This window comes from Scardinius erythrophthalmus (genome assembly GCF_964197995.2).
Source record: "Scardinius erythrophthalmus genome assembly, chromosome: 6".
Classification (NCBI taxonomy): Eukaryota; Metazoa; Chordata; class Actinopteri; order Cypriniformes; family Leuciscidae; genus Scardinius; species Scardinius erythrophthalmus.
This window is the reverse complement of record NC_138226.1, coordinates 11,782,836-11,808,831: the sequence shown is the minus strand read 5'-3', so window position 1 is coordinate 11,808,831 and position 25,996 is coordinate 11,782,836. Positions and strand designations below refer to the sequence as shown.

At 36.7% G+C, this 25,996-nt stretch overlaps 1 protein-coding gene across 1 annotated transcript in view; it reads left to right on the top strand.

Moving 5' to 3' along the window:
• Positions 1 to 10,370: 10,370 nt before the first annotated feature.
• gli2a (GLI family zinc finger 2a) overlaps positions 10,371 to 25,996 on the top strand; it is a 76,038-nt gene continuing 60,412 nt past the window's right edge. The window contains exons 1-2 of the mRNA XM_081368165.1: positions 10,371 to 10,832; positions 24,930 to 25,051. Of these exons, the coding sequence (XP_081224291.1) occupies positions 24,937 to 25,051 (115 nt within the window). The 5' untranslated portion in view covers positions 10,371 to 10,832; positions 24,930 to 24,936. The remainder of the gene's footprint in view (positions 10,833 to 24,929; positions 25,052 to 25,996) is intronic.

Genomic DNA, 25,996 nt, shown 5'->3' with positions numbered 1-25,996 from the left:
AAAGATTGATGCACCTCTTGATGGAAATAAATGTGGTGATGTGATTTCCACCAAAAGGTGCATCAATTTTTGGCCAATATCTTGTATTGACAATGCAAGATTCAAGCACTCTGTAAAGTCTACTCCAGCACATCCCAAAGACTTTCAATGCATTTAAGGTCTGGGCATGATTCTTCAGGCTCCCTTCCCAACCATTTTTTCACAATTTTGATGAATCTGCTGAATCTAGACATTGTCATCCTGGAATATGGCCATAATGTGTCTTCCTACTAACAATTTTTGAAATTGTTGGTCTTTTGCTGCAGGCATTCCTGTGTCAGACTTCCCAGAACTCTGAATAAACACCACCCCACCTTTTCCAGTATCTCTTGCTACTCATGGTAAATAAATACCAGACGGATGTTCAGGAAGGAGGAAGAGTCTTTGGGAGAAAAAAGGCGATAGGTAAAAGATTCAAAATTGTGCATATCCTTAAACAAACAAATGTTAAAACAAATATAAGGCGAAAAATGTGCTTGTTCATATTTCCCAGTTATAATATAATCAAGAACCGAAAATATTTGTACACAGGAATTTACTCCTACCGTGGGTGGCTGATCTGATGGAGTAGATACATTTTATTGTTAGTTGGGGTGGGGGGGTGGGGGGAGACGAGCCAAGAACAAGTTATCCAGAGGAACTCAAGAAAAGTCACTTATGCCTCCAAGCCCTTCTAACAATAAACTCAAGAGACACAATAAAACATGTGACTCACTATTTGTGAATGAAAGCAATACTCAAAGGATGCAATAAACACTAATATGGTATTAATCTTTCCGAGGTAACAAAGAATCAAAGTCTGGAAAACGCAGTCGGCCACAACTCACACATAGTCTTTATGATTGTTAGCAACACAGAGAATTATAATTTACTAGATCCTTATAAACAGAAACATATAAAGCTTTGTGCTATCCACCTATACTGAAAGCACAATCCACAGAAAAGGCAGGAACTACGCGAAGAAATTCCAGAGCTTTTTTTCACTCTCAGTAACAGGGCTAATAGATGTGTCAACATAGCAATCAGAACCAACCACTGGCACTTCTCCAAAACTCCACTAGACAAATAAAGTTTAATACTTGCGTCAATAGTTTGAAATGCCAAAACAAGCTAGAAAAAGGCTAATGAGTCATTTTTGTTAAAAACAACTTTCCTTAGCGCAAAAGAATGTTTCATTTACAAATAGTAATTAATTATGGAACATAATATTTTTTGTGATAGGCAATGTTGTAGTTACCTGTAGCAGTATACGTTCTTATACTTGGCAAGTCTATAAAATCAAAATCAACCTTGTTTACTTTCTTAATGCATTTTTTATGGTTTGTTATGCAGAATTCAACAATGCAATTTTTTCCAAAACAACATAACAAGTCCTCTTAGTTTCAACTGACAACTTAGACAACACAGACCAGTGGCCAAAAAAAAATAATACTGGCTAAGACTTCTGTTGTAGGTAACGAACTGAATTTAATTTAATTAAAGAGGTTATAACAAGCATGCATATGAAAGACTTGAAAAATAAGTTACCACTGGGATACATCCAGATGCTCTCAAGGATGAACTTGATCTTCAACCTTCACATCTCTTGTCAAAAAGCTTCCTCGAAAAGTGGATGTCAGGTGTGTTACCCAACCCCTACACACAACAGAAAATAACAGCTGATTGTCACTCATCAAAATGTCAAAAGTGCCTTTTTCCATACAGTGAAAATGCATAATGATCACTGGCTGTCAAGTTCAGTTGCAACACTACTTAGTTCATTAAAAAATATAATTTTTCTTCGTTCATGTATTGAACGTGTGTCAGGACCACCAGTGGTGTCCCTTCAAAAAGAAATTTGTTTGATTTGCTTGCTGGGGATTGTAAGGTACTATTCTTTGTCAAATAAATGACTAATGTTAATAACTAAATGTTCTATTGATGTAATCAGCTTGTGTGTTCTGATATGAAAACATGATGTTCAGTGTGTTTGTTTATTTAATCCTTTTGACTGTCTGGAACATATCCTTTCCAACAAATCGGACTTACTATCCAATCAAGCAAAGGGCCTTTGAAAAAAAAGACAGAAAAGATAAATACTTAAAAAACAGGAAAACACAAAACCCTTAAGTGAAAAAACAAGTATAAATAGGAAAAACAGCTTTCTCCCTGGATTAAAGTTTCTAGCTCCTACTTTTCCCCCCTAGCAGATCACAGGTCAGTGTCTGGCTGATGTTATGTGACCTCAGTGGGGGTTTTTGTTTCCTGGATTAAGCCAGTGCTTCTGAAATGGGGGCGGATGGAGTAAGTGTCCCGGTGATGTTAGTTTGTGTTGCCAAGGATGCTGTTGCTCATAGAGACAGTCTAGACTCCGGTAGCGTTTTAATGAGATTTGCTGTGATTAAGTTAGTGCTCATAATACATGAAGCAAACTGACCAACCTTAGTCATCGAAACAACAAGTTTAATCGTTTTTCTTAAACATACAGTAATAGAAGTAAGCTGACAAATAAAATGTGGCATGATCAAGCTACACAATATGACACACTGCCATTTGAAAATGAAGACATCATAACTTCCAAGGCTTCTGGTAGGCATTTCTATGGGCCCAGGTGGACTGCAGTGGTTTGAGGTGTTAAGTGACATGCAGAAATGAGAGGAATGACTGCAGCTGGTGGGGGGCTTTAAGACAGGCAAGAGGCCCCAGGACATTCTCAGATGGACTGTCCAGTTTACAGCCCATGTTTATGACAGGTATTCTGAAAAACCTCTCAAATCCCCTCTAGTAGATAGTAGAAACAAGCCTACAGACCTCAGTCACTGTTCAGATCGTATCAGAGACTTGTGAATATGATCACTATACAGTAAGTAAGTAGCATCGCATTTTCTAAAAAAAAGGTAAACTTATAGAATACAGTTTTAGGCTGTTTTCAGACTTGTTTTAATTGGTCCGAATCAGAGTTTGAAATTTAACCATGCTGGTCTCTTTTGGCTCCGCGGGTGGATTGCATTCAAATAAATTAAAAATAAAATGACAAAAACTACTCTACAGAGAGTTAAGCTAAGCACCCCCACCTGCTACCCCGAAGATGGATGAAAAAGGAATGTTGATTATGGAAAAAAAAATCTTGAAAGAAAACTGAGGAGGTGGGATGTTGTACACAGAGTTAGTGGACCGTCAGAAAACGCAGCAAAGGTACATCCCTGAGAATCTCAGTGAGTGGGTAGATCGGCATGGAAATGGGAAGATAACGTCAGAAGCAAAACAGCCAGAATAAAGATGTCATCAGCTGGGTTTTCTCACATCATGTTGACACCAAAAGAGAAGCAAAAGCTTTGTTGGATGAATAATCTTTTTTTTATCCAGTAAACATGCAACATTTTCTTGCTTCATTGTCCATCAAACGCCCACAAAACCACAGTGGTAACATGAGTCATTTGATCCCTGATGGGATGACTATCAAAATTTGTTGAAGTGCTTAAAGTACTATTTAAAAAAAAAAAACATATGGAGGAACATTCGAGGTTCATTTTCCCCTCTATTCTAAATTCTCAAATGCCTAAAACAAGTCTTGATTTCAAGGGCTCTGAAATTTCATCAAGCCTACCTGCCAAAAGAACAATCACCCTTATCCTTTGGCAAAAGGACATCAAAGAAGCCACAAAGCATGTGTGGAAAGGCAAGTAGTGAAGAGTTAATTCACTGCTCTAACAGTGAAGCAATGGAAGGGTTACAAAAGCACAACAGGGCAACCTAACAACCTCTGACCTCCTCTTCCTGCGGTGCTCCCAAGAGGAATCAAGTAACTCTGATGAAGCTTATATGATCCCAAAAGTGATCCACACACCATTGTGGCTTAACCTTAGCTTGGGGGACTTGGTTAAGTGATCTCAATTCGTCATATGCAAAACAAAGGTCTGGAAAAAGATCTTGAACACCAGAGAAGCTTCTACTAAAATGTTTTGTGCAAAAACACACTGAATATTGACAAAGCAGATAGACACAGGTTAGGTAGATGTTCTCACTTTGATCCTTAAACAACACAGCTACACTCTCTGTCATTATCAGACACATACTTTTCTGGGTGGCACAATCCAGAAGCATGAAAGTGTCATCAAGGCTTTGCAGAGAGACAGCATTGGAGAGCCTCACCCAAGTGACCGGCGAGCAGGAGGGTTTCCTCTTTTTATGCATACACGAATGATATCATATCTTGCATATCCAAACTCATATCAAGATGTAGCCTCACCCGAGAATCCTTACAACTCTCCCTGGTGTTTGGGATTGAAAGGGAGAAGATAGCATTCAAAGCACTATACCCAGAGAGTGACGCACGAAACTTCAGCGTTTTATCGGAACATCAGACACATTCCTGTCAGTTCACGTTTTGACAGCACCAACACCGAGAAAAGAACCATGAGCGCCACGATTCATCCAATATTAGACAATGCAACCCATACACAATATAGCTAGATATCAGATGCCAAGAAAAAAGATGATTGAAGTGGAAAGAAATATCTGCAGTAAATCTTCCTTATACGTCAAACATTACAACTCAAGAATAGAGGCATTGTTACCCTCTAGAAAACCAGGTAAACATTGTTTCTGACTAGGGAGGGATGCATGATTTTTATATTTAGGTACTAATAGTTAGCAGCAGATGTTACAGATTGTTTTATTATAATATAATTATAATAATTATATTATATTGACGTATTTTATTTCATATTTCATATATATAGTCCAAGGTCATTTTTATATTAAAGGTAATTTAAAGTTCAACTTTAAAAACGCTCATTTTAAAAGGTTTCATTTTAAGTTTCACTTGCAGCATTTAAAATGACTGATTTTAGTATTATCTTTTTTTCTTTCTTCTTTCTTTTCATTTTTTTTGGGCAAAGTAGTACAGATTTTTAATATCAGCCATTATATAAAACATTTTTTTATAGCTTATCAGTACTGGCCAGAATTTTTGTTAATCAGCATTTATAAATTTCAGACATGCTCTCCAGCCAAAAGCCAAAAGTGTGGACATCTTTTGGAGTCAGTTATCAATAGTGAACTAGCTTAAAGAACTTGATTATAAACAGATTTCAGTGATAAAACAACAGGAGATTTCCTTGAATAGATCATACCAAAGGCTATTTCTATGGTATCTTTTAGGACACACAGCTGCTCAAACCACCTGTTAAAAACCACAGTCTCATTGGAATGTCACAGGAAAAAAGCTGTTTGTGCTAAAAAGTAAAGGCTTGTTCTTCCTCTCCTCCTTGTAAAATAGGGTAGGATACACCAGCACAAGGGACATGGCACAATTTAACACACAAAAAGTGTGGAGTTCAAGGAGAAATAGGGGTCAGAGGTGAACTCCTCCCATGACAGAGGTTCTCACATACTAGAAGGTGGGGGTAGAGGGGGTCCGGGGCATGTAATCAGAAGGGTGGAGGAGACCAGGCTATAAGTTACACACCTGTCAAGCTTTTACATGGAGAGGTGAAAGAGGGTCACCATGCAATTTGTTTGCCCACTGGATTTTCTAAAAATACTGTGGCGAAGTTGCTGGGTGATTCTTCTCGGTGTCAGTGCTTAAACAAGGTCACACGCTAAGTTTAATGTGTGTGTGAATGCGTGCAAGCGGACAGACACATCCGTAAATATCCAAGTGACTTTGGGAAAACATATAAGAAAACATGCGGTAAACTAATTACTGTCTTAGCATAATTTGCACACACCCAATGGCAATTCACACAGAATGTATTCTTGCGGTTTAGTGTGGTAGATGATCTTTGACCGCTGTGAAACACTTCACTTGCCATTCAACATCTCACGCCATTAGACACAGTTTTATTCATTTCCAGAAGAAATCAGAATCAAATTCCGACCATGCTTATGATGCATATGAATTGTGTTTTCTTAGAGACATGGGTTTGAACCTGGCCTTCATTGTCCTCACTTTACTATCCTATCAAATGAAGACAAAACTCACAAAACAATACGATATAAAGAGTAATCACTGGCAAAATTACATTCCCCTGAATGATTCTATAATGATTCAAACCCTTTTATCATAAAGCACTTACAGATTAGGCAATTTGGAACAATTTAGGAATCTAATTTGAAGCAGAACTGTCTGCACCGCACCCAGACACCCCAAAATTTGATTTTGTATTTCATTACATAAAAAACAACCCTATAAAATCAGAATCAGTCAGAAAAGCAAATAATTACGTAAAAAAATAAAAATAAAAAAAAATTAAAAGTTCACTGCTGCCCTCTAGTGCCCAAATTAAGAACTTTACATTATCAGCTTCCCAAACTATGGCACTCTCTTCTTCCAGGATCTCAAACTAGTGATACAGCATCTCTATCATTAAAGTAAAAAGCAGGCCAAACCGCACAGAACCATACATTACGGGAAAACCGGAGGCGTTTTTCCAGGTCACCGTCCCACTTCAGAGGCCTTTAATTTTTTTCCTCTGGAAGCGCAAGTTTGTCATTAGCAAGGGGGATATTATGGCCGGGTCGCGTGCTCTGGCTCAGGCACTGCTAGCACGACATGGAGGAAAGAGTCGTTCATGAGTCACAGATGAGTGTCGCCTGCCTGGCACAAACATATTTAGCACTAGATTAGCATCTAGGGTCAGACAACATCCATGATCGGCCCCACACTCAGTTTGGCCCTCAGACAAGATCAGCATCAGTACACTGTCTGGAAAACAATGTGAACAATGCCATCTGAAATTTTCTTCTAAAATGATCATTTTTATCAAGCTTGTATATTTAAGTTCAGTAATTTCACTTAAATGGCAATGAAAATGACCTATTAATTGTCATTTAAGTGAAATTCCTGTACTTAAATATACGAGCTTGATAAAAATGATCATTTTAGAAGAAAATTTCAGATGGCACTTTCAGAGGCTTTTGCATCTGAACTCTTCGTATACTTGTCTGACATTGTGCTTTAAGTCGACATGAAATGAAAATGACCCATATCTGTTTTATAAATGCATGTTATTGTGAACAATTCATCAGTGCATGTTTCATTTTCAGGTTTATTTTGACATCATAATGCTCAGTCAAAATGTCATAACTGGATCTTTGGAGGAAAATTAAGAGGAAATTTTTATTTTTTAAAAGTAGATTTAAATAACAAGCAAAAGCAAAAAATGCTTTTAATCTTTAAATTAGATTTAATGGGATAGATTACCCCAAAAGTTCAATTCTGTCACCATTTACACACCTTCTTGTCATTTCAAACCTGTATACTGTTTTTGTCCATACAATGAAAGCCAATGGGGTCCAAAACAACACTGTACCCCAATTACTTTCCTTGTAAAGACAGAAATGTCTTCTTTTGTGTTGTGTTTTTGACGTTTGTAACGACATGAGGGTGAGTAAATGGTGACTGAATTATTTAAGTTTTGGGTGAACTATTCCTTTAAATAAAACTATTGAAACATCTTCTGACATTTAAATAGACGGCGACATATAATCTGCCTAAAATAAATGGGTAAGCCACAATCTAAACCATGGGCATGAGTCAGTGGAGGGCACAGTATTCCCCCACCACCACCACCAACTTTCCTGTTCTTTGAAGTGGCAACACTGGTCAAAACAAAATAAAATCCCACGACAAACCAGCTCAATAACCACCTCCTGAATGGCCTTTCCGTTAGTTTCACGGAAACTTTAGCATGAAAACGTTAGACTTGCTTTGTGATAACATCGATAGGGCAGTTAAACGATGGGTATTCATTTGGGGTTCAATGAAAGTCTAGACATGATGGGCCTCTATCTAAGTCCACCAGCATGACCAACCTCAACATGCTTTCATACACTTACTTATTTACATTAAAACGCAAACAATGCTATTTCTAACATAAAGCTAATTTGGGATAAACTAAAGCACTAATTCTCCAAATAAATGGTAAAAATAAATAAAATACCAGATAAAAGACATAGTTCAAAAAAGCAATATAGCATTCGTTATATGAAGCAGTCTAATTTTCATGTAAATATTTAAACGATGCCCCTAAAAAGACAAAGGAAAGTAAATAGCATCTGGTTAGGCCCAACCAAAATGATAAACATGAGTTCTGGTCTGGTCACAGTGTTCTTGGTTTGACAATAATGCTTTGGTCTTGACCAAGAGCTTTCAAATACAAAGAACCCTAAATAGTCATCAACAATCATTATTTATCTAAAACACAGACTGACGACACAACCATTCAGTATTTTCAATTGTCCCAGTTTGTAATTCAAAATTTTTCCACAAGTATATTTCGAACTATGACACTGGAGATCATTTGAAACTTTTGTGAGACTGTAAAGAAAAAAATAACACAAACATACCTTTTCATGTGGCATATGGAGTTTCAAATATAAAACTGTATCTTAAATTGGACTGTTGACAACAACAGTGCTTCAGAATAAAATAATACAGTTAAAACTGAAACTATTTGTTGGATAGTATTTTAAGACTTCAGTTTTAAATCTAAATCTGGAGGTATTTAAAACCTGAGCTAGGACGGTAGCTTATATTTGGCGCCACCCAGCGACAAGGAGATGAATTGACGAAGTAATAAGTTGACGGACCTTCTCGTATTTCAGCGTACTAACGTCACAATAAACTGAATATGGCACTAATACAATTATTAATTAAAAAGAGTCCTTATCGTCTGTTCTTGTAAGAACAACTTGTTCCAGTTGCAAAAACAGCCACCACTAGTGTCAAGACCACACAACGACTAGCCTACCATTAAAGGAGTAACCGTCTTACTTTTCCAAATCAAATTATACCGATCTAAATGACTTAAAAGTTATGACTCGTCTTGAAGAAAAAAATTGTTTAAGACTTGTTCTAAGCAGTTTATGGAACTGACAGACAGTTGGACTGAATTTTTGTCAGAGTGTGCACCACTAGATGGCGGTATCTCCATTGGTCTGTCATTGCTTTCTCTACAGACACGACTGAGAAAAGGTGAATGTGGTTCTACGGGTGTGAATCAATTGCAATCGTCCAGATGGAGTGTCTCGGCCTTTTTTTTTTTTTTTTTTTGCTGCTAACACTCATTTAAAGCTTCTGAGATAACGTACAACGATTGTCTTTGCAGTATTTGATGTAGACTATGACATAATGTGAGTCAGGAGAAAGCCAGCCTGCATGCATTTTAGTACAAAAGGCCTTTGTCAATTTCTTGATAAGTTTTACGAGACATAGGGTTAGGGTTATAATGGAAGCTTTAGATAGTCTCAATTTAAATTGGAAACCCTTGTTTGATGTAAAGGGGATCATTTTAAGTTAGTTAAGTAATCAACTTGGCTTTTTCAAAGACACACTTTTGTCTGTCTACCCAGCATAGCCTTGAACAAATGTCTTATTCAATGTCTTTTAGTAGTATGTAATGCACATGGAAAAAAAAAAATATTTGCTTACTTTATGTATTATATGAATGTACAAATGAATGGGTTGATTTCACTTTTATTTTCTTTATTCTTTTAGTTTTTATATAATGTCTTATGACATAAGTATATGTTTGGATACATTAAAACAGAATTGTTTATAATCCATATGGTACAGGTGATTTGGAATTATTTGGAAAGTGTAATAATATCTGAATCATCTTTAATTAGTTGCAAGTAGGCTACTTCAATCCCAACACTAATAGCACCACTCCAATACATAAACGTCCCCTACTTCTCCACTAGGTGGCGTTGTATTATGTTTACCGTATGGTAAAATAGTATAGGTCCTTGCTTTAAAAAACATTGTGGTTGTGTATAGTGGTTTAGAGTGGTTGTAAACCAGTTGAAGGCCAGCTTAGCCATGCTGGGAGACCATCTTGAACCAGCTAAGACCAACAAACTAGTTTAGGCTGGTTCAAGCTATTTTTTCACTTCTTTTAGCTGGTATCACAGGCTGTGATCATCTGCAATGTGGAGTGCATCAACCACAAAGACATTAAGAATTTTATTTTTATGTCAGATCTCAATCAGACACATATACACACAAAACTTACAAACAGTCTAAAAACTTCAATCTCCATGCAACTTACCCTAACCTCTGAAAAAAAATACAAATTCCGTTACAACTTACAGTTCAACGCACTTTTAATTTAACAAATGATTAGGAAAATCAAGACATGATTACTTTTGATTTGTATGGGCTAATAGAGGTAGGCTAGGCATACCCTATATTGAAGTTGCAAATTGCAACCAAATCTCAACCAAACTTAAACTGCTCATCGATTTACTTTAAAACAAGTAAAATATTCTTATGCAAAGGTTTTGCAAATCTCCAGTGAAACTTGAAAGCAAACTCCTCTTAAGCCTCATGCAACTACCTTTGGTTTGATGTAACCCGGCCCATCTGGTGAAGAGAGTGAGTGGCCCAAAACTCAAAGAACTGGGGGGGAGAAGTGGAGATAGAGGAGGGCAGATCGGATTGAAAACAAATCACGCCAACAGATCTTCCACCGCACATCACAACCGACGACTCAACAAACTTGCTTGGGGTACATTTCTGCCGTGTCGAGGGCTAAATTACTTTCTAATGTTCGGGTAGGCTAAGTACAGTCTTTTGAAGACGCGTGTGTGATGGATCGTCAAAGTTTGCGAGGTGCAACTGTAGCGCTTCGTCGTCCCCGAATGATGCAGTTTTGCTAAAACATTTGCTCTTGCAAAACAAAATAAACCGCTGATGGAGTTTCGTGACAGAATCACTTTTAACATTATTGTTTTAAGTACAATTGCGTTGTTTTTCGGATGCACGCTGGAAAACTGAGCAACTGACGAACTTTACAACATCAAAGGAGGTAAATATGTATTTCGTTATGATGATTTACTCTTAAGGTTACAATGTGTACGCAGCTTGAATGTGTTTTCAGTTCATTAGGCTACATCTTTCAGTTGTTACAAGTGTCGCGACATTAACTCGCTGTAGCCATTGAAATGTGTCATATAAACTACATATTATTGCTATGCTGACGAGAAGAGAGTTTTAGCGCTTTACATTTCGTTACTTAGAGGCATATATTGTGACTTTTGCAAGCTCAAACTTTTGTCAACTTGTGTCCCAGGTAGGGATGGGAATCGAATTTAGCGTTTGCGATTCGTATTCCTCTAAGCGATTCCGGTTCTTTAATGGTTCTATTAAAGATTCGTTTCGTATTTTAATTAAGTAATGATTCCCGAATGAATAGCTGTTATGGGCTTATAAATGAGTCGATTACTGAATAAATCTGATTCACTTACTGAACTACAAGTTAGCTATTACTTTGATCATGCTTAGAAAATAAACCATATTTAAGGTTTTGGAAACTTAAAAGTAGTTACTGAGTGACTGCTCGTTTGACAACGTTAATATAGCCTAAATACACACTGCGTTTTGTTGTTAATAATATATTGGTATTGCACAAAAGCCTATAAACATGTTTAAAAGCCTGTAGGCTCATACAGACATCTGATTTCTCATATACAGTATGTTGTAGACTGTTCAAATCTGAAATTATCTCGTAATTATCGCGTTGTAGTTTTTGAATCACTAAAAGAACCGGCTCACAAGAGTCATTCGTTCAGAATCAGAATCATGTCATCCCTTCATGAGTTGGTCTACACTATTCACGCTGTTTGTTTGTGATTCACCTAGAAGAACCGATTGATAAGAGTCGTTGGTAATCGTAGCCGACTATACTGGTAGGAAGCATAAGATTAAGTGAAAGTACCCTGAATAGTAGTGTAAGAAGTTGACATTTCTTACAGTTCAGTACATTCAGTTCTTCTTTCATTTTTTTAGCCGTTTCTAAAAAAAAAAAAATGGTTCTCAGTTCCTTCAAAATATTGTCTGTATTATAGTTAGGGTTGTAAACTGAAAAGTTCCCAAAGAAGATTTTTTAATACAGTATTATTTGATTTTTATGTTCACAAACTCAATTTACTATAGTAACTCTCTACAAAAATATTGCAAAGAATTGAATGTATTATGTAAATGTAATTTTTGTGTTTAAAGGATTGGCAAAAAGAGTGGCAAGAGTGTGCCTTGTTTTCCTGAAAAACAGAAAAGTGTGTGCATGTGTTAAATTTAATGTGATGCCCAGTTGAGAGCATTAGCATAAGAATAAAGGGTCTTAGTGAATTTCCCATTGTGTAGAATGAGAAGCGCCAGCAGTCAGAGGCAGAGCGAGTGAAAGGATTCAAAAAGGGGGGAAAAAATGATGGCCCATTCAAATTATTCAGCCTGGTTTGGGCTATGGTCATCAGCTTCTTAAACATGGGTAGACCGTGTCACTTTCATCTTCCCTTCCTGCTGCTCTGCACATTTTCACACATTTCCCTCTTGTCCTGCTGCCTAAATCAGGGCTGTTCATCCTTGGAATTCCGCGGGAGATTTTAACAAACGCTCATAAAAAGGGGGATCTTGAATGACATTGCACATGCACCGCACAAGGACAAGACAATGCAATGACAATCAAAGAAAAAGTTTTAAGAGTAACTCTACTGTTAGGATGTAAAACATCATTGAATTTTCTATAAAGAAAATAGGGTGTATTATAAATGTTTAGTCATTGTTAAATCAAAAGTAAAAACTAAAGAATTATTTGCCCCCTTCGTAAATATGTTCAAAGATAGCTGTTAAAATTAATCTGCATTGTTAATCCTTTTGATATTTTATAAAAAATATTAGCAAAAATCGAACCTTTCATTGAACTAAAAGAATTGAACGTGGGGGGGAAATCACATTATGAAATAAATGTTTTTCTCCAAAACACGTTGGGAACAATTATTTGCTCCCTTTTATTAAATACTTTTTGCAACCTCCTTTTTCCAAGATAACAGCTCTGAGTCTTCTCCTATTTGGAGAGGGGACTTCCCCAGTCCCTGACCTGAACCCTATAGAAAATGAGTGGGCTGAACTGAAGAGAAGAAGCACCAACATGAACTTGTGAATCTGAAGGATCTGGAAAGATCCTGTATGGAGGAATGGTCTCTTATCTCTTGTCAGGTGTTCTCCAAACTCATCAGGCATTATAGGAGAAGACTGTTATCTTGGAAAAAGGAGGTTGCAAAAAGTATTTAATAAAAGGGAGCAAATAATTGTTCCCAATGTGTTTTGGAGAAAAACATTTATTTCATAATGTGATTTCTGAAAAGAGACGAACTAGAACTAGACTTTGTATCTTGGTCAATGTTGTGTGCCGGGCAAGACCTTGAATCTCTTTATCGGTAAGAAAAAGCTTTGAGGAGTGCCTGAAGTACACTTGTGCCTCAAAGTGAATTGATGAGACTTTAATGGCCGTTTAAAGTGCTGTGAAAGACAGCTGTGTTTCAAGTTTGTGTGCTGCGTCTCTAGTGTCGGACTGAATTCAAGATGAGGGCAGTGTGGTGAGAAAACAGAGATGTGAGAAGTGGTAGCTGCTTACATTCATTTGCCCTCTCAAAGGCTGTTCTTTGAAACCCATCTCCTCAGCTTTGGCCCGTAGGACACGGGACAATCCCTGCATTTTAGTAGTTTGTGTCGGACACCCCTCCAGACATCCGCCTCATTCTCTCACAAGTGTCTGGGGTTAATGAGGATCACATCACATCCGGTTTATGAGTGTGGATGGGGTCCTTCACAGCTTTTTCCTCCCTCATTCTCTCATGCAACTATCAGGGCATTGTTAAAGGGTTAGTTCACCCAAAAATGAAAATTCTATCAGTAATTACTCACCCTCATGTCGTTCTAAACCCGTAATAGTTTCGTTCATCTTTGGAACACAAATTAAGATATTTTTGATGAAAAAATACCACTTCCAAAAGTTAAGAGATCGTAAAACTAATCCATATGAATTGAGCGGTTTAGTCCAAATTTTCTGAGGAGACTCGATCGCTTTATATGATGAACAGATTGAATTTAGGCTTTTATTCACATATAAACATTGATCAGCGAATATAAACCGAAGCTCAACTGAACCTGCTTGACACGTGAGAACAAACCTCATCGGTTCTTGCGGAAGCTCATGCTTGAGCCTCCGTTAACCACAACTGATGTGTGAGTTGATGATTGTTTATACTGTATATGAATAAAAAAATGTATCAATTCAATATGTTCATCATATAAAGCGATTTTGTATCTTCAGGACTACACCGCTCAATTCATATGGATTAGTTTTTCGATCTCTTTTTGAAGCGTCAAAGTGGTAGTTGCGTAGCTGTCAATGGAGGGACAGAAAGCTCTCAAGTTTTATTAAAATATCTTCATTTGTGTTCCGAAGATAAAAGTCTTACGGGTTTGGAGTTTGAGAGTACAAGAGGGTGAGTAATTAATGACAGAATTTTCAATTTTGGCTGAACTATCCCTTTAAGTCTGTACAGATATCATCACAGAAACCACACACACACACACACACACGCAAATGTATATAAAAAGACTTTAATAATGCCATTAAATAGCATACAGTAAATAAGTGAAAGACCAGAATTTGATTGATTGACCTCATTAGTCATCATCAACTGTTGCCAAGCCTAAAGGAAATAAGGTCCATTACATGGGGTCCTAGTGCCTTAGATGAAATAGCAAGTTTTCATTTTGAGGGACTGCTTGATCTTTTACATATAGTGGAGACTCACCATATGTGTGTTTTTTTAATAATGCAGCAGTGCAGTTTTATATGAATTCCAGATCCCAGTGCATTGGGTAAAAGTTGTTGGTTTTTAATGCATGCGCATGTGTGCGGGTAAAGAAAGTACACCAGCAGGAACACTGTTCACCTCCCTCAAAGGCCTGTTAAACTGTAAGCCTTCTGCTTTGTTCTCTTTCACAAAGTTTTATTTTATTCTTCTTCTTTTTTTTTTTTTGCTCTTAACTCATTTCTTTTGTGCTGTGGGCTGGCGGGCCACCGTTTAAAGACAGCTGGAAAATGAACAGTTGAAATGTATACTGTTTACATTAAGTTATATTTGACTTACCATTGCTGTGACTCTAACATTTCCCAAACCACACGTCCACCTGTGATTCATGCAAACCTCCAGACACAGTATGCGGAGGACGGACCTAAATTTATTTTATTAGCTGACCATGAATAAACATCTTACTAGACCAAAATTACAAGTCTGTATTTGAATTTTAGATGAGGTGTAGTGACAGCTGAGTCTTTTGGAATATCCAGAGAACATGAAAACAAGCTGTGGTGCTGGGAATTATATGTAGATTACTGTCAGAATGAGTTCAGTGGTTCTCAAACTGCATGGGAGTTTCCCCGGCTGGTAGACGTCACAACTCAATATATCTTTTTCTTTTTTTACTTTATTTATTTTAGTTTATTTAAATATGTTCAGTGTTTTATTTCTAATTTATGATCTGTAGACACCTTTATACAGGAGCAATCAAAGTCCATCCACCACATTTATATTCTTGAACCAGAAAAAGTCCACTGAAGTGAATACAATTGTTATACATGACCAGCATAGTTTTTTTTTTGGAAATATGACTCTGAATTGGTCCTTTTTTTAGGGAATCAAGAACTTACAATGCAACCAGTGTAGATTGATTCCCAAACGAATGACTGTAATGATTTGATTTTTGTTAGTGAATCAAAAACAAATAGAACAACCAGTGTATTGATTCCCAAACGAATGACTCTGAATCGATTCTTCTTAGTGACTAAAAAACATATAGCGCAACCAGTGCAGCGTAGATTGATTTACAACCAAATGATTCCAATAAGTAATTTTATTAGTGGATAAAAAACGTCAGCGTATACTGATTCCTGACTCTTTAATGAATGAATGAATGAAGTATGTTTCTGCATTATTTGTTTGATTAGTGCTGTTGTTAAATATTAAGGCCAGTTATTGGATTGCATCTATGCTGTCTCTAAAAAGTCAGTGACAACTCGATACAAAGAGTGTGTTAAATTAATTTATTACTGAAATGATCTCACCATTTTTGCAGTGGAATTGAATGTATTTTATTTTATTTTATTTTCACACATGCTTAACACTACTAAAAGAATCATTGATGAAGCTGTTAAGGAACCGGAGTTGTTAAGATGAATCCAAACAGGAATCGATAAATTCTTTACAATTCCCATCCTTGACTTGAGTGTTTTGATCAAAGGTGGTAGTTATCCTGAAAAGTTTGTGAGAAAAGTTAGTAGAAGTTTTACTTAAGAACCCATCTTAATGTGAGAGGACAGAATATAAACCAGTGAATGTCAGGATAGGCATTATGTGCAGCTTACTATCAAGTCAACAGTCAGCGTTAAATCAAAGTACTGTGTGACACTGTGGCCTCTGAGGGTTAGCTTTGATGTGCTAGTTAATTAATTCCTGAAGGGCTGCTGACGGGCTATCCAGTTCTTCATTATGGGAACCTCTTCACAGTGGCTGTCTGTATCGTTATTGCAGTTATTGTATCATCTTCACAGCCTGTGAGTCGCAGTTTACCCTCTCACTGTTGCAGGCTCAAACAATAGCACGCTGTTCCAAGTGTTTGTTGTCAAAGCTAATCGGATGCAGAAACCGAGTCTGAACTGCACAGAGGCCACCAGCGGTTCGGCAGGGTAGTCTTCTGTTTCCGGAGTTATTGGAAACGGAGAAGTCGATGCAAGGGAGTTGTGATTTATCAGGCGGCCTCCCAGCTCCTGACCAGACTTGCAAGGAATGGAGTGGGTAGATAGATCAGTCTCATTGCGTTCCATAGGATGAGCAGGGAGATCCAAAGAGGAGCGCTGAATTCCTGCCAGGCCACAGACTCCTCCAACAGACTGGAAGACGAGCTGGATGTGTTGAGCAAGGAGAAGCCATGTGGTAATCTTTAGCAATCAGCCCGCTTGTTCCCCCGTCACACATGTCCACTCCCGCTCGTGGCCTCTCCCTGAACGCCGCGCTGGATCACGGCCAGGCTCACTGTGGAATTCTCTCACTACGTTATGCTGGATAAGGATCATGTGTGTCCCTGTCATCATCTCGCAGTGTATTCCCGGTGTAGCTTAAATATATGACTCCCCACATTGGGGTAGTTGGAACAGTGTGCATCTCAAAGACTAGAAACATTCATGAAAAGGAATGGGAAAATAGTTTTTTCATTGCACCACTTTTTCTTTTTTTTTTGAAAGAACCGTTACACAGCCCTTGCCATACAAACAAAAGTTCATATTGGTGCTGATGAAAAAAATAATTTTAAACTGAGGCTCTCAACTCTGAACTCTCAACACAGGCTAGACGCAAGGATAACCAAGTTCAGATGTGGTCTATTCTCTGCTCAAAACAATATGGAAAACAATTAATCCTAAAACCCAGAAGCGAGGTAGCATTTTAGAACTTCTGGTTCCATCGTCCTGAAGTCTGTGGGGGTCTGAAGCCTTTTTTTTTATATATATATATATGGCTGAAATGAGGTCTATGGAAAGTTCAGGATATTTTGTTTTATTCTATGACGTAAAATTCATCAGTAATACCCTACTCCATGTTTTTTAAGCTTTTACATGTTTTGAAGAAGACTTGCTAGCAAGTGGCTAAATGGGACTACAGAGGTTGTTGGGGACGTTAAACATCACCGTGACCGAACAGTAAATCATCGACTCATTAGTCTACTTTTACAGCCTTGTTGTGTTTATACTCTTGCAAACTATTCTAATTCAAACTTTTCAACTTGAAGATTTTAAATAATGATTAAAAGATCTGTCTGAAGTTTACCGGTGTTAATGTTGAAGTCATGTGACCCTGACTAATTAAACTTTTTTGAATATAATTTGAATTGGTTTATGAATATTATATTGATAAGTATGTAAGAATCAAACTTTGGCATTTTCTACAATAATCCAAAAGCCTATTGGCCTTTTGTCGAGGGAACCAGGGTGAAGCAAACTGATGGTTTGTCCTACAAAAGTACCTCATCCCTGCCGCAGTCTATTGTATAACTTCAGAAAACTTTAGTTTGGACCACTTTTATGATGCTTTTATGGTCCATTTTGTACTTTTTGGAGCTTTACAGCCCCTGGTCTCTCACTATATAGACCTTATTCAAAGCAGTGTCATGAAAGCGAGGCTGTGAGGGATAGACTTGTTGTGTTTTCAATGGCATCTTCTGTAAAAAGCTCCTAGATCGCTTGTTTAACTGTTGTTGTTTGGCAAGAACTAGATAATAATTGACCAAAAAAGGTTTGGAACAACATGCGGGTGAGTAAACAATGACTGAATATGTATTTTTGGCTGATTTCTTTGAAACAAATTCATAGTCTCATTAGTGCTGACCGATAATCTGAATGTTTCTAATTGTCCAGCATACAGACGGGTAAGTGTCAGGGTGTAAAGCAGCTGGTAGAGTTTGGATTCCACACAGACACCATCACACGTTACAGATACCAGTGTTTCTCCACCCTCCGCACCCCTGCACAGCTGACAGACCCCTGACTTGCAAAACGAACAACAAAAAAAGCTGTAAAATAAGATCACACATGCCGACACCATGAAGAAATCATCAGAGAGATCTAGATAACAGAAGAAGATGAGCATACCTAAGGGTTCAGGTTGCGAATGACACTATATGTGACCATGATGATGGACCGATATTTTCAAGTTTGTGCATGTATAAACCAAACAGTGAAATGATATTATGAAATGGACCCTATGACTCTAAATTCTGATTGGATAATAAATTGTGTTCACTCCGTTCATAAATAGTCAGTTAGCTAATGAATTACATTACTTAATAATTCTGATTATTAATGAATATTAAACAGTAAATGCATTTAAATAATAAGAAAAATTTAAATATTGCCTTTTCTGACGTTTTATGAATGCAAAAACACTTATACAACAACAATATTAAAAACAACGTTTAATACTTTTCTACACTGTAAAATAAAAAGTTTCTGCCTTAAATTTAAGTACAGTCAACTTGTATGTTTAATGCATTTCAACTTAAATTACATTAAACTGACTTAAAAAAATGAGTTTAATCTTACTTAAAAAAGTTGAAGATTGCTTAACTTATTTTGATGAGTTATATATATATATATATATATATATATAATTTTTTTTTTTTTTGAGTAATTGAATTATTACAAAAAGAGAAAAAACAATTGTTAAAATACATTGGATGTTTTAGAACATGCGTAATCCCAAAAACAGTAATGTGCTGTTTATGCGGTCGGCATTCATAATGTTTCCTTAGCCTAAATGATATTTACCCTTAATGATACAGTACACCCTCAAGCTGCCGAGCCAAACTGTACAATATAATACGTCCCATTCAGTAAGTTAGCTGCTAATTACGTTGAAACTACATTACACCGCAACTATAATTTCTTTCACAAGCATGTAATTAACATTTGTGTCTGTTTCTTTCTGGGAGGACAGACGGAGGGATGACAGCTGGGCCTGTAGCGAGAGAGCGCTAACTACCCATTTGGTTTAGTGACCCGAGCAAATGGTGTGCAGAGAGAGCAAATTCTTTCATGAGATCTGTGATGTGACACGCAACAGCTGCACTACGCTCTGTTAAAGTATCCTCTCAGTAAGCCTCACCTTATTTATAAACACTTGTAGTATAAACACAGCTCTCATAACGATTTAATTAGGTGCACAAACATATACAACGGCATTCTCGGCGCACTCAGCGGAGCTTCGCCGAGACCCTCGCTGGGACAGTTTCTTAAACGATAGACTTGGTTGTAAAGTAAACATCTGTTTCAGATTTTTAGGAGGACAAAGAGATCAAGCACAGGATATTGCACATATACAGGGGTTTAGGGTTGGGGGGGGATGGGTAAGGTCATCATCTGGTCTTTTCCCTGCTGTCAGTGTTGAGAGGAGGATGTTATAGTTCTGCTGCCATGCTCATTCATATTGATCTCTGCATCAGGTTTGTTATGGAAGTCAATAGTAAGATATTCTGATTCCAACATTGACTGGGTGCAGCATTGTCATATTCCGGGATATGACAAGCTTGTTATAGTTAATGCCTGTTGATATGTAGCGAGCTCTTGGAGCTGAAACGCTCACAAACAAAAAACATTGAAGACAAATTAAGAAGGAAAATGTCAAATATTTTTCTCTGGTAGTAAGCATTAGTGGAGAACAACATTTCAAGCGAAAAATAGTGCTTTAGTTTTAGAAGAATGCCATCAAATCTTGACTTCAAATGATCAAGATCTACTGTAGGTAGAAATTTGCTGAACTGTGTTCTTTTGGGGTGGGTTCTTTGAGTTGAGGAGATTTTAAAAGGTTAGTTCACCCAAAAATGAAAAAAAAAAAAAAATTAATGAAAGCTGTTCATTTTTTTGGTGGAAACCGTGATACTTTATTTCCAGGATTCTTTGATGAATATAAAGTTCAAAAGAACAGCATTAGAAAACTTTTAACATTATAAATGCCTTTACTGTCACTTTTGATCAATTTAATGCATCCTTGCGGAATAAAATGATACATTTCTTTTCATGGCATACGATAATGTTATAGTGTGTTATCACTAAAAAGTGTTGTAATTTTATCTCAGTTGAAGTAATTAGAAAAGTGGCCGCATTATAATGTGGAGAAAGCCATTAGTGATTAATTATTGATAACCGTTTTGGAGTAACTTCCCTGACCCTGCTGACTTGGTGACATTAGATGCACTTCATGCTTGGAATGTTATCCATGTTCCTGGATTACAAGAGTAAGGTTAAGTGTAAAGAAATAATCTTGTCTAATCACTTTGCTCTACTATTACACCAGAATTATTCTTTTGAATGTAACTCTCACTAGCATTTATAACTGTACAGATGAAGAAGCAGTGATTTATGTCCTCACCATGGTTCTGTGCAAAAGACACAATGCCACAGAAGACTAGAGAGATCCTCAAATAAGAGGAAGTTTGTGTTGTGTGAGAGGCAAGCTGTAACACTATTGAAATAAATGATGCTCCAAGCCAAGCATGTTCATGTCATTAGCATACAACTAGTGTTTATTGAACTGTTTATTTATCTGTTTATCCTTTGGATTGTTTTTCTGCCTAGAGCTTATGATGCTGTTGGAGTGTTGAACAGAAGCGTGGGCTTCTAGAATTGCAGTCATCATTTATTGATAAAAAAAAAAAAAATGGTCAGCTCTATAAGATGGTACAAGGTGTTTCTTCAGCATCAGTTTGATTGTTAAGAAGGGCCGCATGGTTTTCTCACCCATTATCTCTCATTTTTGTCCTTTTTTCACCCTCCCAGTCCTTTGGGGTGTCTTTTTCACACCTGTTGCTTCCTTTCAGACTGATGACAGGCACAGAAAGAAGCAGTCAAAGCTGCCTGTCATGTATTCAGGGAAAATGAAGAAAAGTTCATGGAGCTTCCTGGAAGAAAAACACTTTTGACACTTTTGGAGTCCACATAATTGCTGGTGTTAAGTAGTCGGTGTAATTGCTTTCCTAAAAATGGAGGGAAAGTTGTGTGAAGATAAAGTGGATTGTGTCCAGCTTTATTGCTTGACTTCACTCGTCTATTGGCTGAAAGGGAAATCAAATTTACAAGAAGTGTAAAGTTAATGAAATGTCCTCCTTCGGCTCTTCCCTTGCAGCTCACTTTTCGTGGAAACACAATCAGTTCTAATCATTATCTGTGATTGTGGATTTGTGAAGGTGGTCTACACGGAGTGTTCAAAGGGGGGATTTTTGTGAGCGGTCACGGCTGAACTTTCTGGCCCAGCAGTAGGTGGGGTAATGCGGTAGGGGGCGGCTATGGAGGATTAGCCTGCAGGCCTGCGTGATCTCACACCCCTCTGTCATGCGGACCTGAGATTCTGATCCTTTTCGCACGCTGCATTTGTCAAAGCAGCCACGCAGAAGAACAGAGTTGCTTTCTTGTCGTTTTTCCCCCCTCACCGCCACCTGTCCACTCGGTTATGTACACCTGTACTGTCAGATCTTTTCATCACAGGGTCAGAGTTCGATTTAGACTACAGACCGTGACGAGAAAATGGCAATATGGGGTACTGATATATTGGCTATGCAAATCAAACGGTAGAATTTGGGCCACTTTGGGATGATTAGCCATACCAGGTTAGCCTTTTAGCCTTAACTTTTGAACCAATAGCTAACAACCCTGCCATTTGAATAATGTGAGATTTTCAAAGATTTTTTTTTTAATGCACAAATAAATTCCAAATTATCGATTTTTCTTTTATGACAAAAAACATTAGGATATTAAGTAAAGATCATGTTCCATGAAGATATTTTGTAAATTTCCTTCCGTAAATATATAAAACGTTTATTTTTGTGAGTGAATGCAGCACAATCGCGAATATAAATGGACAACTTTAAAGGCCATTTTCTCAATGTTTCGATTTTTTTGCACCCTCAGATTCCAAATGTTCAAATAGTTGTATCTCGGGCAAATATTGTCCTTTCAAAAAATTTACCCATGTGACTGGTTGTGTGGTCCATGGTCACATACTGTTGTGTATACATATATATTACAATTAAAAATAATGCTTTTCTATTTGAATATACTTTAAAATATCATTTATTTTTGTGATGCAAAGTTTAATTTTCATCCGCCATTACTCCAGTCTTCAGTGTCACATGGTCCTTCAGAAATCATTCTAATATGCTGAATTATCATCAGTGTTGGAAACAGTTGTGCTGCTTAATATTTTTTTTATAACCTATTATACTTTTTTCAGGATTCTTTGATGATATAAAAAAAAGAAAAAAGAAAAAGAACAGCATTTATTTAAAATAGAAATCTTTTGTAACACTATACACTACTGTTTAAAATGTTGGGGTCAGTAGTTTTATCTTCTTTTTTTTTTAAGAAATGAATATATAATCGTTGAAGTATTGAAAGGACTCATTGTATGATGGATGTTATTGAAATTATAATGATTGATCATCTTTGACAGGTGTTTATGAGTCATTGTTGCTGTGCGTGTATTCCAGGGCAGCTTTGGCTGCAGTAATAGGTGTTTCTGGCAAATAAAGGTGACCAGCGCCAGTAATAGCATGTTTGTGTTTGACTAATGTCCTCAAACAGGGATTCATTTCATTTAACATTCTCTTTTAACAATCGTGGTAATGATATGGAACAAGAAAAACGTTGAGTCCTGGAAGGTGGTTTCCATAAGAGACGTATAGAAACGTCCCAGTTGTTATAATTGGCCTGTGTACATTTGAAGACAACACAGAGTTCACAAGCAGCATTAGGAGGCCTCATTATTAATGTATAAATGAATCCTTTGACAGCTACAATGTTTAGTTACATCTATGAAGAGGTGTCAGTGAGACAGGATGGCAAATGTACCCTCTTGGCTAACAAGTAGTGAGACAGATGCTGGCCAACTCCAACAGTCCACCTCTAATCGGCTTATCTTGGCAAAGGGATGTTTGACTGGCACGAGAAAAGGCTGATGAATGTGGCCACAGGTACTCTTACAGGATACTGAACATAAGAAAATTACATTTTGAATTAGCATGTAGAAACAACATTCAAAAGGTCAAAAGGAAAGCATCATTTAGTTTGCATGCATCATTTTCCTTTTGGAGCACACTGCAAATAATATGCTAGTTATTTTCTTTAATGGGCTGTTGTTATATGATTACAAAAACAAAAAAAAAACATTTGTTTGGTTTGGTAGAAGGAAAATATAAAGTGTATCACAATGTGACTTGTCTCACAATTAGACTTTTTTTTTTTCTCAGGCTTCTAAATACCACAAGTGAAAAATAGATGTACTAAAATGCATTTTAAATACATTTATTTTATACTACAAATACATTCACATATTTATGTACTTAATATAAATACAATGCAATTGTACTTTTGGTATACTGAATTGGTATTTAAAGTCTGCTAAATTGCAACCACTAATTTTGTACTTAAAGCACTTTAGTTGTCCGGAAATAGTGCTAAGGTCCTACTAACAATATACTTAAGTATATTTTATTGTGCTAAAGTGGAACTATTGATGCACTTTAAATATCTTGCATTTATTATAGATCATACTATCCTTACTAATAGTGATATTAAAACACATTTTAGGCTTAATATTAATAAATGTGCATTGTGCAATAAAGAAATGCTCCAAATAAAGTTGAACTATAATATTAATGTCAGTAATTCTCAAGCGAAATGTCAGTAAATATGTTAATGGGTTTGTAGTATACTTAGTATGAAATAAATGCATTTTGATATAGATTTTTTTTCAATAGGGCAGGGCTTCTTGATTGACAAAAATTATAATAATTATTATAATTAATAAAAATAAATGATTATTTTGCTCAGTATTAAGATCAGGATTATTTAACTTAATTACTCACTGACTTATGCATTTATTGAACTTTAAGCCTTGCTTATAAACGTATGGTATAAAGTATAAACATACAGTACTTGTTAATTTGCTGAAGAACAAACAACATGGGCAGCCACAATCAGAGACTGAATGGCCTCAGTTTGGACCTCTTTTCAAGTCCTAAACCGCTCGCTGTTTGCTCTGAACCAAGGATAATCTTGTAGGTTACACAAAGTTAAACAAGCGGCGTGCTGCCAAGTCATCTGCCTTCAGCACAGGCACTTGAGCGCTCTGACAGAGCTGCCATAGAGGAGGTACTCTGCACGCTCTCTGCTTTGTCTCTTCTGGTAACATGGCATTTCTATAACGGCTCCTCTAAGCTCTCAAAACAAACAGACAAGTCATGAGACAGGGCAGAAGGAAGTGAAGGATTTTTCTGTAGAATTGTAGTTTATATAATGGAAACATTTCAGTCACTACCTCTGAAGATATCATGCATTTGTTGGTCTTTCGAGGGAAGTGATAATATTAAATTTTGCATCAGTCGAATGTTTCTAAAAACCTATCGATGACAGGTTGCGACACCTCTTTTTGTCCGCTAAGCTACTTTGTAGCATGTTTCAGGTCATCTATTTGTGTGACTCAGAAGACAGTAAAAATCATTTTTTCTATTTCAGGCTCATCATGGAGACCACAAGTCCCAGCACCACAGAAAAGAAGGAATGCAAGGGGTCAGGCCTGGATGGCAGTAGTTTCTCAGACCTTCCCAAAAAGCCCTCACCGACCACAGCATCTCGAGGTACTGTGTTCTCAAATGGAAAAGGTGCATTGTCTTATTTTTCTGATGTTTAACCACTTTCTTTCCCATCCCAGTAATTTGTGTGGCAATTCGTAGCTTGACTTGCGAAGTGTGACTCTGGCGCTTTTCAAAACTTTTTCTTTATTTGTTTTTGTTGTCCTACTACCAAAGGGTTACAGTTAGCTGGTTAGCATGACTCAATTTGCCCCTGGTGGTAAATGCTGAAACTCCATTGATGACCAGGAGTGTTTGGGAAACCAGTTTGGAACAGTGTTATTTTAGTATTATTTATATACTATTATAGAATTTATTAATATTTTTATAAGCTTTTATATTTTCAGTTTTTATATATTTCAACTTGGCTTTAATTTATTTTTATTTGTTTTATTTTTAGTAATTCTGGTACTTAGATTAGTACCAATCAGTTAGATGCGATGGCAACATTGAACAACAAGTTTTTCATTTAATATTTATATTTTGTTTCAGTTTTATTTCAGTTATTAAAAAACTATTTTTAATGGTTTGGCTGTTACTATTATTTATTATTATTATTATTATTATTATTATTTTAAGTTAACTTTGGTATGCTTAGTAGTTTGTTAAATTATTTAATTAAAAAATATTTAAATTATTATTGATCATAATTTTGACATTTTGTAAAAATATTAGTTTTAAATTATTATTAAGACCCTAGAATACGCCAAATTAGAAAAGACTCGTTCATAAATCGGCTGAGAGATGTATAGAAATTCATTGTGTATCGGACCGGTTTGCTTGTGTATCACTTGTTGACTCAAAGATGCAAAGGAAAGAGTGAAGAGAATGGACGAGAGGCTGTACATGTTTAAAAGATGTCAGTGAATGTGTGATGAAAACCCTTCTCTAACTAGGTTGAAAGACCTTGTTCTTACCTCCAGAGTATAAATGTTATAAATTTCTTAAAGC